Source organism: Podarcis vaucheri (genome assembly GCF_965113315.1).
Source record: "Podarcis vaucheri genome assembly, chromosome: 7".
Classification (NCBI taxonomy): domain Eukaryota; kingdom Metazoa; phylum Chordata; class Lepidosauria; order Squamata; family Lacertidae; genus Podarcis; species Podarcis vaucheri.
Genome location: NC_138765.1, coordinates 68,025,547 through 68,040,564, shown reverse-complemented (window position 1 = coordinate 68,040,564; position 15,018 = coordinate 68,025,547). Strand labels below are relative to the sequence as shown.

The following is a 15,018-nucleotide window of genomic DNA, read 5'->3' as shown; positions in this document are numbered from 1 at the left end:
CCCGTGTTTGGAGCAGGGAGATGGGACATTCCTGAATGAAAGCAGAAGCCAGGGTTTCTTCTGCAATTCCATGAATTTCCCGGGAAAACAGGGACACTTGACGGTTATGTGCTCTTCCTCCAGGGTCAGAGGCAGTGATGCTTCTGAATACCAGTTGCTGGAAGCTGCAGGAGGGGAGAATGTTGCTCTTGTGCTCAGGTCCTACTTAAGGGTTTCCCAATAAAGGCATCTGGTTGGCCCCTATGAGAACAGGATGCCGGACTGAATGGGCCTGATCCAGCAAGGCTCCTCTTATGTAGAGGCTTCAGCTCTCTTCCTGATCCTCTCACCCACTTTGTTCCGCTACCTCCACCTTCACACGCTCCTTTTGCAAGAACTTGCCATATTTTTCGCTTTATAAGATGCACCCGACCATAAGACGCACCTAGTTTTTAGAGGAGGAAAACAAGAAAAAAAATATTCTGAATCAAATGTTGTTGAAGAGGCTTTGCGTGGCTATCCCTGAAGCCAAACAGCAAGAGGGATTGCTGCGCAGTAATCCCTCTTGCTGTTCTGGCTTCAGGGATAGCTGTGCACCCTGCATTCACTCCAAGAGACGCACACACATTTCCCCTTACAGTGGTACCTCTGGTTACGTACTTGATTTGTTCCAGAGGTCTGTTCTTAACCTGAAACTGTTCTTAACCCAAAGCACCACTTTATCTAATGGGGCCTCCCACTGCCGCTGCGCTGCCACCATGCGATTTCTGTTCTCAAGCTGAAGCAAAGTTCTTAACCCGAGGTACTATTTCTGGGTTAGCGGAGTGTGTAACCTGAAGCGTATGTAACCTGAAGCGTATGTAACCCGAGGTACCACTGTACTTTTTAGGAGGGGAAAAGTGCGTCTTATAGAGTGAAAAATATGGTAGCTAACGGTAGAAACAGGGCTTGTTTTTCTAGTTGGAGCTCACCGGAGTTCAGCTCCAGCACCTCCCAGGCCATTGCCATTCTAAGAGAAGAAGGGAGAAGTTCGTGGAGAGCTCCAGCATCTCTTTTCCCCCTAGAAAAATCGAACCATCTAAATAACCTGTTTTGTCTGATGGTCTGCTTGCTGCAGGGAAGTATGAAGACATCAGAGAAGCGCAAACCACAAGCAGGAGATGCCATGCCCGGCGCCGGGAGTTCCACATCATCCTTAAGTTATGCAGCGTCACCAGCCTTCAGCACCGGATCCCCTTGCCCGCTCCTTGGGTGGTGGTGGTGCCCTGCTGACCCGGCAGGACACAGGCACGAGGGCGAGGGGCACTATCCTGCAAGCAGAGCCCGTGCCGCACGGGACGAGGCAGCTGCATGCATCGATGTGTGTGTGTCCGGGGTCCATGCATATGTGGCAACTGTTGGGTTTGAGTGCGCGAGAGGCAGCCTGGCGGTGGAGACGAGAGACAGCCACACCTGCTGACGGCTCTTGGTGGATGCACGGACCTCCCAGGACCACATTTCCTTCTTCCTTGCCCTCTCCTGCTTCACCCACATTCTGGGTGGGGGGGAGTAAGAGGCAGACAGAGTGTACTCCCTTTGACAAGGACCTTTGGGGTGGGGCAGTGGGGAGGGGTCTTTCCCAAACAATGCACTTAGGACTGTTATCTCGTACCATGCCCAGACGCCTGGGCATTAACACTATTGTGGGATGCTTCCAACCTAATGCCCTCCCTCTGTCCCACTAATTAACAGTTCTTCCTGTGCAAAACTCCTTGAAAGAGCAAGAGTTTATGCCTGCTGTGCTGGTACAGCCCTGCTGTTAGACGGTGGGGGGTATTGTCCCATTGCCCGTGCTGAAATAAGATTCGACTGCTAGCAGCCAACTGACTTTGTCTGGCCCTGGGGGTCAGATGGATCTCTGTCTCTCGCTTTGCTTCTGCCCCCTGTGGGCGCCCTTCCTTGCCTCTTGGTCTGGACATGTGCAGAATGGCCACATCAAGGAAGCAAACCCAGATGGCGAAGCTGGCTGGTCTTCCACTCTGTCTCCCTTTCCGTACTGCGGAGACCTCTGCAGCGAGGCCACGATCCCAGGTGCAGTTGTAGGGTGTGGGGAGGGGGTGCATTCTGTGTGGATCTGTCCTAATGAGAAGGTCCTCCTGCCTTGACAACATGGCTTGTCTGATGAGTGAAATGGCGTGCATGGCTGCTATCTTCTGCAAGGGCGCCCAGGGTGCTTTTCCTGGTGAGGGCACGTAAATGGTTGATGTTGCTCTCTGGTTGCGCCCAGGAAAGCCATCCACCAAGGGGGTCCTGCCAACCTGCTGGCGATAGCCCACATGGGTTCCAAGGCCCCATGTCCTGTGTATGCAGCAACATTTGCCCAGGCTTTGCACCCGAGTGATTCCACTGGGGGGGCGGCTGCCCAGCAGGGGAACAAAGAGGGAAGCAGAATGTCGGGAAGGAGCAGAGACGTGGGAGGTCTGGGGGACGTGCTGGGAAATCCAGGTTCTGGAGTAAGGGAGGAAAGTTGCTGGGGGAGGGCGAAGTGATGAGGAATGGCAGTGCAAAGTGGGCAGCTGAACTGGTGGAGAGGCCGAGCGGCCTACATAAACAGACGGCAGAGCCAGGAAGTTGGGAATACGAGAGACTGGGATGGAGCAGAAGATCCGGGGCCTGCACTGCTTGCCACTCTCAAAAGAGGCTGTGCTGTCTTTGCAGGGATGTTGGCTTAAGGACTGGAGATATAGGAGACCCCTGGGGAAATGATGAGGGCAGCAGACTGGGGTCCCACCACCCCTGCACTTTGCAACCTTCTCTCTTTTATTGGGAAACATGGAGGTGAAAGGACCCCTTCTCCCCCCCCCCCAAAGTGAATCCCCGCTGTGCTGAGCTCTCTTCCTTTGCCCTGGTGGCAAATTGGGGCACCTGCCCCGTCCTTCCCTTCCCTTCCTTTTACCTCCCCTCTGGCAATAATAAGCTTGCAGGCCTCCCAGTTTGATGGGGACCCTGCTTGCTTTGCTCTCTACGGGGAAAACCCAAAGCACAGAGTGTCGTTCTCCTTTTCTGGGAGCAGGGGGTGGGGGTCTGTCGAGAGCTTCCTGCCCTTTATGCCCATAATAAGTTGGCATTGGGCGCTACACTGTGTAGAGCAGAGACTGCAAGGGGGAACTGAGGGAGACCCTCTTCTCCACCCCAGTCCATTTCCCTGTGCATGATTTAGCTGGCTGGTGTATTTTTTTTCTGTGTGTGCGTTTTCAAGTTGCCTATTTATTAAGCTTAACTATTTCCCTAGCACCCACCTCAACCCCCCCCCCAGGCGAGGCCAGTTCCTTTTATACCACTTTATGTATTGACGGTCGTGAGCCCACCCCTCCGCCCTTGTCCTTCCTGATATCAGGCAGATGTGTTGGTTTCGGCCATCCCTCTAATGCTAATGTCCCTTGCTCAGTGCCGTCAGTGTCACAGATAAACCATTAAACATAACCCAGATCTCTGACTCTGTGTTTTTCTGTTTTATGGGTGTGTGTGTGTGTGTGCAATGGAAGGTGGGGGTGGAGGAGAGAAATCTTCTGTGTGGAGTTATTATTGGTACTATTATTTATTAAATTTATATTCCGCCCTTCATTGAAGAGCTGTTTGGCGGTGGGACGGACTCCCTGCTTAGGAAGGTTTTTCAGTAGAGGTTGGATGGCCACCTGTCATCGATGCTTTAATTGAGATTCCTGCATTGCTGGGGGTTGGACTAGATGGCCTTTGGGGGTACCAACTCTATGTTTGGAACTTCATGGGGCAGTTTACAACATGGAGCACATACTAAAAAAAAGACAATAACTTCAAACAAAGGCCTATTTGAAGAAGAACATTTTTGCCCTGCGCCTAAAGATACGTAAGGAAGGTGCCAGGCAGGCCTCCCTGGGGAGCGTATTCCACAAACAGGGAGTCACTGCAGAAAAGGCCCTGCTGTTGTGTTGCTACTCTGTCCTCACATGCATACCCTCCAACATTTCTCCGAAGAAAATTCCAGAATGATAATGTTACTATTTATACCCCACACATCTTACTGGGTTGCCCCAGCTACTCTGGGCAGCTTCCAACATTGTAGAGCAGTCTCATGGGTGGCCAGACTTAAGCAGCCAGTTGCCTGTGTTTCTAAAGGTTGGGGGTTGAAACAGCAGGAGGGGCAGGTGCCCATTTTTCTGCACCTGACAAAGCTGTGGATGAAGTCCTTTGCACACACATGCACATTGATTCTGCTCTGTTTGAAATGCTGTGGCAGAAACAGCACGTTCCCTGCAACCCTAAGGGCTGACTCAGCTGCTCATCGAGTCACTCTTTCCAGGGCAGATTGATAATGCACTAATTTGCATAGCAGTGTCTTTCAAGGAAGCCCATTCGCGACAACGTCCTTTGCAGTTCGCAGAAAAAACTCATAATGGAAACGAGAAGTGCTTTCCCTTTTATTTCCCCTTTGCTCTACACCGCAGAGCTCTCGAAGCACTGCTCTAAATTGGGCGATGAATCAGGGCCCCTATCCACAGGGCCCCAGCATTGGGGGAGACCTCGGATCGAGTCATGACGCTGCCCAGCTCCCTTTTTGCTGCCCCTTTCGCCCTGGTCTTGGATTTCCCGCGGACTTCTGAACGGTTCCTCTGAACAGCCACGCTCTTAAACAGACATTTCCTTCCTCCCACGGTGGTTTTGCCTGAAGGGCTTCCTTGTGATGGCTCTGCCCTCATTTCCCACCTGTCCGCTGGGTGAAATGTTGAGGACACCCTCTGCCCTCATAGCTTTCCCCAGGGCCTCCTTCTTGCCAGGCTGCATCCTTGGTGGCCTCCTGGTAGTCTCCAGTGGCCCCTGACAGCTGTTCCTCTGGGGATCCTTGCAGATAATGGGCTCCTCATCCCGGACTTGAATGATGAGGTGGCAGCGACCCGCTGCTGCTGTGGTAAGTAGACAAACGCAGGGAGGGCAAGTTTTGCAGGGGTCAACAAGGAAACTGGCAATATCCTAATGCAGTCCTACAAACCTACGGGGCCTGGCTGCCACTTGGGAATCTGAGTGCTGTTCTGGGGTCCCATGCCCATGGAAGGAGATTGTGGAGCTGGGTTAAGGTTCAGAAACGCTGCCATGGAAATGTTCCGGGGGCTACATTGACTAATGCTGTAGCATTAGTAGTCATAGAAGCATAGGTTTGTGGGGTCGTCAAATGGGTTCTTGCTAGCAGAGGGCTGATGCACTACATAGAAAGGTTGCAGCATTTTGGACTTTTGAGTTTAGAGGAAAGGTAAGAGGCGATTTGATGGAAGTGAATGAATTACGCCTGGCATGGAGAAAACACAGAGAGAAAAGTTTTTCTCCCTCTTTCACAACACGAGAACTTGTGGATATTGAAGCAGAATGTCGGAAGATTCGGGACAGAGAAAGGAGAGTCCTTCACACAGTGCATAGTTAAACTATGGAACTCGCTGCCTCATGAAGCAGTGATGGCCACCAACCTGGATGGCTTTGAAAGAGAGGGCTATCTGTGTCTACCAGCCGCAATGGCTTCTGAATTTGTGCTTCTGAATACCAGTTGCTGGAAACTGCAGGAAGGGAGAATGTTCTTGGGCTCAGGTCGTGCTTTCGGCCTTCCCAAATAGGCATCTGGTTGGCCACTGTGAGAACAGGAAGCTGGACCAGGCGAGCTATTGGCCTGATCCTTTTCTTAAGTTCTGGGAAGGCCCTATTGTTAGGCAGAATGAGGCAGCTGCCTCAGGCAGGACATAATGGAGAGTAGCCTGGAGGTGTTGGAGGATGAAGGTATAGATTCTCATTTGCTGGGGTAAGTGGGTCACTGCCCAACCAACCTCAGTCAACTTGCATCTACCTGCCTTCTTGCAACCAGTCCACACTGTGGCCCTGACTGCCAGCTTCCTCAGCCTCAGGGTTGTCTCCCCCTGCCCCCCCTACAACTCAGCAGGAAGGAGGATAGGGACAAAACCAGAATGAGTTGGCTCTGTTTATCTAGTGCCCCCTACTGTTGGATTCCCCACTTTTCTTCCTACGAGCCGCAATGGGCACCAGCCACCACTGGGGCAATGCGGGACAGGGAACTTTTCCTGAACCCCCAAAGCTAGCTCCAGGGGCAGTAGAAGACATTGACTCATCTCTGGTGCTGAGACTGGTTTCAGCTGCAAGCCAGTTTGTGCATGTGGAAGGGGGTGGGGGCTGCTATTTAATCCTTTCCCCCCAGCAAAGCAATGGCTCTCTTGCTAGTGACATGCCCCATGATTTTCATATTATAGCATTTGTTTAGGTGGTGATGTCAGCACTCTGGAGGGGAAGGTTTATTAAATGACCTGCCAGGATCCCCTACAATTGTCAAGTGGTCCAAAAAATATTTGAAGATCTGTTATTTAAAGGTGAGAATAAGAGGCAAGGTTGTAATGGTTTGTGGGTTGTGTGTGTGTGTGTGTGTCTAATGTAAAGATTGTTCCACCTTCAAGGCGATGCAACTTTTTCTGAGGGTGAGGAGCAGAGGACGCAAAACTTGGAGGAAGTTTCCAGTTGTGCTATGTGGCTTTTTTATATATATACTGAGATGTTCATCTCCAAATTCACGGTCTGAGTTTTGGAACTGAAATTTGACAAGCAAAAATACAATGGATTGTATATAGAACTAGTCCTACTCAGAGTAATGATAACTGCTAAGGCTAGAAGAGTTGCTTGGAGCAGCTTACAGGTAAAAAGCAAAAACAACCCCTGGTTATTATTTTACTGAAAACAGCAGTGGCATCAATATTGCAGAGAGCAGCACCCACCACCAATACATTAACCAGCAGCAAGAGAATCAAACTCCTGCATTAAAAAAGCGAAAACCTTTTCTCCATTGCCTCCAGGAGGACACTAATAAAGACTGGCTCCCCTCTACTCGTCACAAGAAATTGTGACGGGGCTTTTGGGCCCTGGCTTTTTAGACAGATAGGTTCTGAAATGTTTGATTGGCAGGTGTGGATTTGCTGATGTTGGCACAATGCAAGTGGGGAATGTTTGACATCATCACAATTCTCAGAGGAGAAGTTGGAGGAGCAGGTCCCAGGGTGGGGTGGGGTGGGGGGGTTATTCATTTCAGCTCTGCTCTTGCCCACGGTGATGCGCAATCTGTCCCGCTTTGTGTAGGAGGGCTTTACAAGAACAGCGCTGGTGCAACCACAACAAGGCCTCTTCTGAGGTCATGGGGTTTTTGAGGATGTCAAACTTAAGAGAGAGGAAGGGGGTGGGGAAGGAGGAGGAGGGGGAAGGCTGATGGACCTAATATTTCTATATACTATCAGCATCTCATCTGCTGTGTTTGTGTGTATTGGGATGGAAGGGTCCGTAAATTTCAGGTACCTCAATTTCTCATCTCCCCCATCATAAATTCAGTTCTTCGCATTTTGCAGCCATATGTGGTGTGTTTCTTTTAATCGTCATGAAAACTCACCAGCGTTTTAGTGCTAATTTCTCCCAGCAAAACACCTTCTTCTTCTTCTTCTTCTTCTTCTTCTTCTTCTTCTTCTTCTTCCTCTTCCTCTTCCTCTTCCTCTTCCTCTTCCTCTTCCTCTTCCTCTTCTTCTTCTTCTTCTTCCTCCTCCAAGCTTTCCCCCCTAATGGAATGCATTTTGTCTGCTAATTTCACTAATTCCTTCATTTCTACACACCCTTTCCTCTAATATATGCATTTTCATAAACACTGGCTGGAGAGCCACATTGCAAAATTCAGATCAGTGCAGATTTCAAAAAAAGGAGAGCTGTGTTCCATCGGTTCATGTTTGTTTTCACCCCCCAGCAAAGGCAAGCCCGATATATTTGGCTTTAAAGCCAAGTGGAATTGAATTTTCTCTCCATCTCTAGTAGGTGGTGGAATACGTAAAGATCAAGGCAAAGACTGGACTGCACGTTAGTACATGTGAAAAAGGATCTCGCGTGAACCAGCAACGTGCTGCCACGGCTAAAAAAGCAAATGTGGTCTTTGGCTGTGTGACAGAATCATTGCATCCAGATCATGAGAAGTAATAAGCCTGGCTGAGTTGTTCCTACCATCTTGCAACAGGGAGAGCGGGAGAAACCCCTCTCCTCCAAGACCCTCAGGTCCCCATCACTGTTCCTGCAGTGCCCCACCACTTCGGGGGCTGGACCTCTGCAGCAGCAGGCCTTTGTTGCTAAAGTACTTTCCTCACAGGAGAACACAGGAGCTGTTCCCTTGTCTGTGGGATTTGGAATCCTGTGTGGGGTGGTCAGAAGGCTTGGAGACGCTTAGCCTGGAGAAGAGGTTCCAATATCTGCTCAGATATTGGCTTTCTGTTGCTCCAGAGCCCAACAGGAGGAAACCAAACAGAAACAAGATTTTGACAAAATGTTAACAGAAACGTCTTCATGGTACAAGCTGTTCAACACTAGAAGGGGCTGCCTTTGCTGGTGGTGGGGTTGGTGGGGGGTCCTTTGCTGCAGGTATTTAAGCTTCCATTGCCTCCTGCATTGCAGACCCTGACTTGCACCCGGGGTGGGGGTTGGACTCAGGGCTGGATTAACCATTAAGCAAAATAAGCACATGCTTAAGGCATCAAGGGAAGGGTTGGGCGACACATAAATTTTCCATTGCTCGGTTTTAACATTAACGGTCCCAAATTGCTCAGCTGAGTGTTCATTTTCTCAGTCGAAGTCTATTACAAATCCCAACAGGACAACTAGGCAACAAGGCGGACTGCATGCCTTGTCCCTGCTAAGTATAGAAGCAGATGTGTTATGTGAGATTAGTTTCGAGGGTATGATCAAAGACTTTGCAATTAGAAGAAGTGGGAGAAAAAAATTCAAATATTAATGAAGTGGAAGTTTACCAAAAATAATAATTATTTTCCAACATCATCATCATCATCATCATCATAATTTTTATTTGTACCCTGCCCTTCCCGGGCAGCTAACACCAATAAAATCACAGTAAAAACATAATAGGGGGGAAAGAGGGGGGGGGGAGAAATGAAAAACCCCCACAATTTAAAATACAGGTTAAAATGCAATTTAAAGTGCAGCCTCATTTTAAAGTAGCTGATAAATCAAGACCATGAGGGAAACATAAGGGTCAGACCAAGTCCAAACCAAAGGCCAGGCGGAACAGCTCTGTTTTGCAGGTCCTGTGGAAAGATGTCAGGTCCCGCAGGGCCCTAGTCTCTTGTGACAGAGCGTTCCACCACGTCGGTGCCAGTGCTGAAAAGGCCCTGGCTCTAGTTGAGACCAATCTAACCTCCCTGAGGCTCGGGACCTCCAAAGTGTTGTTACTTTGTTACTTACTGTAGGTTTCGTTTCATTTCAGAAACTAAAATTTTATTTTACGGTTTGTTATTGTTTATATTTTGAAATAGATATATATGGGGACACCAAAATCTGTGTTAGGCCTTCTAAAGGTCTTAATTTGGCCCAAGAGGCAGTCTTTTACTGTGGGGATTTAATCTGCCACCACCTCCTGCACTGCAAACCCTGACTTGCACCTGGGGTGGGAGCGGGCTAGACTAAATGACTGCTAAGGACCTCCAACATGATGATTCTTTTCTTCTCCACTGGGGTTTAATTCATTTCCCAGGCAAGTCAGACCCCAAACCTTGATGCTTTGGGGCCAAATACACTGTTTCCAGGAAGGTAAAGGATACCAAGAGATCCTTCGGGGAAAGGGCACGATTATTCTGGTAAAGAGCTGCCTCAGCAGCTCTCCTGGCTTTTTCTTATCAGTCCTGGCTTGTGGTTGCAGTGCCATCGAAGGCGCAGCACATCCTGCCTGCTGAGATATTGCTTCCGGGCTTCAATACTGGGTCCCTAGGGCAGCCGCCTCCAACTCTGGTGCCCTCCTGAGACAGCTGGATTCCTACTGATGGTGCACTTGGCTAGAAGGCGTGATGGGAAAGCTCTGCCTCTGCAGCAGGAGGGAGCAATGCATCTGAGCACCAGTTTCTGGAAACGGCAGGAGGGGAAAGTTCTCTGGTGCTTGTGGGGTTCCCCACAGGCCTGGCAGCAGACCCAGAGCACAACAGCAGCACTCTCCCCTCCTGCGGTTTCTGGCAACAGGTATTCAGAAGCATTTGCCGCCTCTGATTGTGGAGGCAGAGGAGAGCTATCATGGCTAGTAGCCACTGAGAGACTGGTCTTCCAGGAATTTCTCTTTTAAAGCCATCCAAGATGCAGACCCTCCAAGGGCCCCTATTTTCCAGGGACAGTCCCGGATTTACAGATGCCGTCCCGGTTTCTGATTTGATCCTGGAATGTCCCGCTTCTCCTTGGGAGAAAATGGGAATGTTCCCATTTTCATTGGAGAAATATTAGAGGGTATGGAGTTATGCGACCCCCGATTCAAGGAGATAAGTAACTCTACAACCTTTAGAAGACATATGTATAGGGAAGGTGTTTTTTAAAATGTTTGTTATATTTTTATATATGTTGGAACCTGTCCCGCTGCTGCACAATTTCTGTTCTCATCCTGAGGTAAAGTTTTTAACCTGAGGTACTTCCTGGTTATCTGTAACCCGAAGTGTTTGTAACTCGAGGTGTTTGCAACCCGAGGTACCACTGTAATAACTTTTTTATTATTATAGACTAGGAAGTCCCTATTTTCATTGGAGAAATGTTTAGAAAACATCTGAAGGTATAGGGAAGGTTTTTTTTTAAAAAAAAGTTTAATGTTTTGTTATGCTTTTACGTATGTTGAAAGATGACAAGAGTGGCTGGGGTAAGCCAGTCAGATGGGAGGGGTATAAATAAGATTATTATTATTATTATTATTATTATTATTATTATTATTATTTAGGATGTCCCTATTTTCATAGGAGAAATGTTGTAGGGTATGAAGGTGGTGGCCATTCCTGCGTCCTGTGGCATGGAGTTCCATTGTTCAACTTTGTGCTGTGTGAAGGTCTTTCTGCTATCTGTCCGGAGTCTCCCAGCACTGGATATTCCACAAGTTTTAGCAATAAATGAGCAAGAACTAGCTGTGATTATTCAGTAAGCATGTGCAGAGTGCCAATTTATTTCTTCTTCCTGGACTCTATTAGGAATGCCAGAAGCTGTGTCAGTCAGGCCACCTAGGTCAATATTGTCTGCAGTGACACGCAAAACGAGTGCTGTTCCTTAGTTTAAGAACAGTCCGGTTTAAGAACGATTTGGTTTACGAACTCCACAAAACTGGAAATAGTGTGCCAGTTTGAGAACTTTACCTCAGTCTAAGAATGGAATCCGAACGGTGGAAGGGCACCGGCGGCGGGAGGCCTCATTAGGGAAAGCACGCCTCGGTTTAAGAACAGTTTCGGTTGAAGAACGGGCTTCCGGAACAGATTAAGTTCGTAAACCGAGGTACCACTGTACCCATGAGCCGTTATCCCTTCTCCTATTAGAATTATAGAATGGTAGAGTTATAAGGGACCCCAAGGGTTGTCTATTCTGACCCCCTGCAATGCAGGAATCTTTTGCCCAGCGTGGGGCTTGAACCCACAACCTTGAGATTAAGAGTCTCATGCTCTGCTGATGGAGCTAAATAAGTTACACCCAAAGCGTGTTTGGGGTCTGTGTTGCTCTGACCCCTGTTAACAGCTGGGCTGGCTGTTGGGGCTGTTGTGGTGACAGGGCGAGTCATTGACCTCAAACGTAAATTTTAGGTTATGGTGAGGAGTCATTTGGATTGCGACAGGCAAGACGTTGGTGGGCAGGCAGCTCTCAGCTGTCTCATCACAGACGCAAGGCCGTGTGGCGCGCCTTTTCCCCTTTCTCCTTTGCAAACTTTATCGGAGTATGCTGGCAAACACCCAAACACCCACACCGCCATGGTGACGCTGAACGGGGCCTTATCGGCGCCGCGCGCTGGGAGTGAGTGGGAGGGTGCTTTTGCGGGCACCTCGCGGTGTTTCCCCTGTCATATCAGATAAGGTCAACTCAAGGAGCTTTGAAAAATTACCAGCCTTTAAGAAAAGCACCACCAGAGCAGCAGCAACAAGAGGAACTACGATTCCGATCTCTACTGCCTGTGAGATGAGCGAGAGCAGATGCTCGAAAGGCCTCGCAGGTTAAAATAAGGGGGCTTCCTTGCAAAAACCCCGTTCTTGTACCAAGAATCATTCCTCATCATTGTACATTTCCCCTGTAGCAGCTCTGCTCTGCTTTCTAAATACCAGTTGCTGAAAATTGTGTGTGTGCACATACACTTTCATGCTTGGGTGTACAGACCCTCCAAGTCCCCCTATTTTGCAGGGAACATCCTGGATTTACAGAAGCCACCCTGGTTTCTGATTTGATCCCGGAATGTCTCGCTTTTCTTTAGGACGTCCCCACGTGCGTGGCGCTGTGGGCTAAACCACAGAGCCTAGGACTTGCTGATCAGAAGGTTGGCGGTTCGAATCCCTGCGACGGGGTGAGCTCCCGTTGCTCGGTCCCTGCTCCTGCCAACCTAGCAGTTCGAAAGCACGTCAAAAGTGCAAGTAGATAAATAGGTACCGCTCTGACGGGAAGGTAAACGGCATTTCCGTGTGATGCTCTGGTTTGCCAGAAGCAGCTTAGTCATGCTGGCCACATGACCTGGAAGCTGTACGCTGGATCCATCGGCCAATAAAACGAGATGAGCGCTGCAACCCCAGAGTCATCCACGACTGGACCTAATGGTCAGGGGTCCCTTTAACTTTACCTATTTTAATTGGAGAAGTGTTGGAGGATATGGTGTTACGCAACCCCCAAACCAAGGAGATAAGTAACTATACAACCTTTAGTAGACATATGTATAGGGAAGGTGTTTTTTAAAATGTTTAATGTTTTGTTATATTTTTATATATTTTGGAAGCCACCCAGAGTGGCTGGGGCAACCCAGTCAGATTGTTGTTGTTTAGTCGTTTAATCGTGTCCGACTCTTCGTGACCCCATGGACCAGAGCACGCCAGGCACTCCTGTCTTCCACTGCCTCCTGCAGTTTGGTCAGACTCATGTTTGTAGCTTCAAGAACACTGTCCAACCATCTCGTCCTCTGTCGTCCCCTTCTCCTTGTGCCCTCCATCTTTCCCAGCATCAGGGTCTTTTCCAGGGAGTCTTCTCTTCTCATGAGGTGGCCAAAGTATTGGAGCCTCAGCTTCACGATCTCTAGTCAGATTGGGAGGGTATAAATACAGTGGTACCTCTGGTTACGAACGTAATTCGTTCCAGAGGTCCATTCTTAACCTGAAACCGTTCTTAACCTGAGGTACCACTTTAGCTAATGGGGCCTCCCGCCACCACCCCACCACTGCCGCATGATTTCTGTTCTCATCCTGAGGTAAAGATCTTAACCCAAGGTACTTCCGGGTTAGCGGAGTCTGTAACCCGAAGTGTTTGTAACCTGAGGTGTTTGTAAACCGAGGTACCACTGTAATAACTTTTTTATTATTATAGAATAAAGGTAAAGGGACCCCTGACCATTAGGTCCAGTCGGGACCGACTCTGGGGTTGCAGCGCTCATCTCGCTTTATTGGCCGAGGGAGCCGGCGTACAGCTTCCGGGTCATGTGGCCAGCATGACAAAGCCGCTTCTGGAGAACCAGAGCAGCGCACGGAAACGGCGTTTTCCTTCCTGCCAGAGCGGTACCTATTTAACTACTTGCACTTTGACGTGCTTTCGACCTGCTAGGTTGGCAGGAGCAGGGACCGAGCAACAGGAGCTCACCCCGTCGCAGGGATTCGAACTGCCAACCTTCTGATCAGCAAGTCCTAGGCTCTGTGGTTTAACCCACAGCGCCACCTGCGTCCCATTATTATAGAATAGGAAGTCCCTATTTTCATTGGAGAAATGTTGGAGGGAATGGGTGTTTCTTGTGGGTTTCCCAACAGGGCACCTGATTGGCCACTGTGACATTCAAACCCCTCCTCCGCCACGGATTCATACAAATCAAGGATTCTGATGAGGCACTACAAATCCTCCAATAGGGACTGGGTGATGACAGCCTTACATTTTTATGTATATAGGGAGATATTGCTGAAGGTTCTGCCCCAACAGTGGTGGACCTGGTTTCCTGTGTGCTTCTGAATGCCATTTTCCAGAAGCCACAAAAGCGGATGTTGCTCTTGTGTTTGGGTCCTATCTGCAGGCACCCCACAGGCATCTGGCTGGCCTGCTGCAAGAACAGCATGCTGGACTAGATGGGACGCTGGCGTAATCCAGCAGGCTCTTCTGATGTTTTTATGCCCTCCATGGTGCTGGTCCTCAGCTCTCATTAGCGTCAATCAGCTTAGCCTATAGCAGGCTTCCTCAACCTTGGCCCTCTAGATGTTTTGAGACTACAATTCCCAGCATCCCTGACCACTGGTCCTGCTAGCTAGGGATCATGGGAGTTGTAGGCCAAAAACATCTGGAGAGCTGAGGTTGAGGAAGCCTGGCCTATAGCCAAGGAGGCTAATGGGAGCTGAGCATCTGGACCACAGAATCATAGAGTTGGAAGAGACCACAAAGGTCATCTTGTCCAACCCCCTGCAAAGCCCAACTTGGGGCTCGAACCCACAACCCTGAGATTAAAAGTCTCGTGCTCTACTGGCTGAGCTATTTATGGTGACTCCAGCATTCCTGTTCTACCCAGAATTCAACCCTACAATTCCCAGAATACAACCCTACAATTCACCTGTCAATCCCTCCTCGCAGGGAACTCTCAGCACTTTTAACAAATGACAGTTCTCAGGATTCTGTGGGGGAAAGTCATGGCTGTTTAATGTGGTATGATACTGCTTTATATAGAGCAGATTTGGCCCTAGGTTCCAGGCAAAAGAGACATCAGCACCACCTGGTGGGCATAGCGTTCCTTCACATAATGCAGGTTTCAGTGACTGCTGTCACTGCTGCAAAATTCGGGATTTGTTGGTTGGGATTGCAGCCTACCTCGATAGTTTGATTTCATGTGTCCGTATAAACTCTGGTGGATCTCATTTCCCTCACTGAGGCATCAGGCAAAGGACAGTTTAGCATGCTGTTGACATTTTGGTCTTTGTCTCCCGGGCTGAAGAAATTCCCGTGGACACACTGAACAGTTTACAGGCTCCCTCCACAAAGTTATTTGTG

General features: G+C 49.1%; 2 protein-coding genes across 9 annotated transcripts in view; both read left to right on the top strand.

Moving 5' to 3' along the window:
• Positions 1-3,454, top strand: part of PLEKHG5 (pleckstrin homology and RhoGEF domain containing G5) — a gene marked incomplete at its 3' end in the record, with an annotated part of 102,060 nt that extends 98,606 nt beyond the window's left edge. For all 6 annotated transcript variants that reach the window (XM_082229864.1, XM_082229862.1, XM_082229866.1 and 3 more), the window contains one exon: positions 1,097-3,454. In XM_082229864.1, coding sequence (XP_082085990.1) covers positions 1,097-1,106 — 10 coding nt within the window. The remainder of the gene's footprint in view (positions 1-1,096) is intronic.
• Positions 3,455-4,390: 936 nt separating this feature from the next.
• Positions 4,391-15,018, top strand: part of TNFRSF25 (TNF receptor superfamily member 25) — a 29,952-nt gene continuing 19,324 nt past the window's right edge. For all 3 annotated transcript variants that reach the window (XR_014221503.1, XM_082230319.1, XM_082230321.1), the window contains exon 1: positions 4,391-4,903. Coding sequence is in view for 1 of the 3 variants with exons in the window: in XM_082230321.1 (XP_082086447.1) it covers positions 4,871-4,903 (33 nt within the window). In the remaining 2 variants the exon portion in view is untranslated. The remainder of the gene's footprint in view (positions 4,904-15,018) is intronic.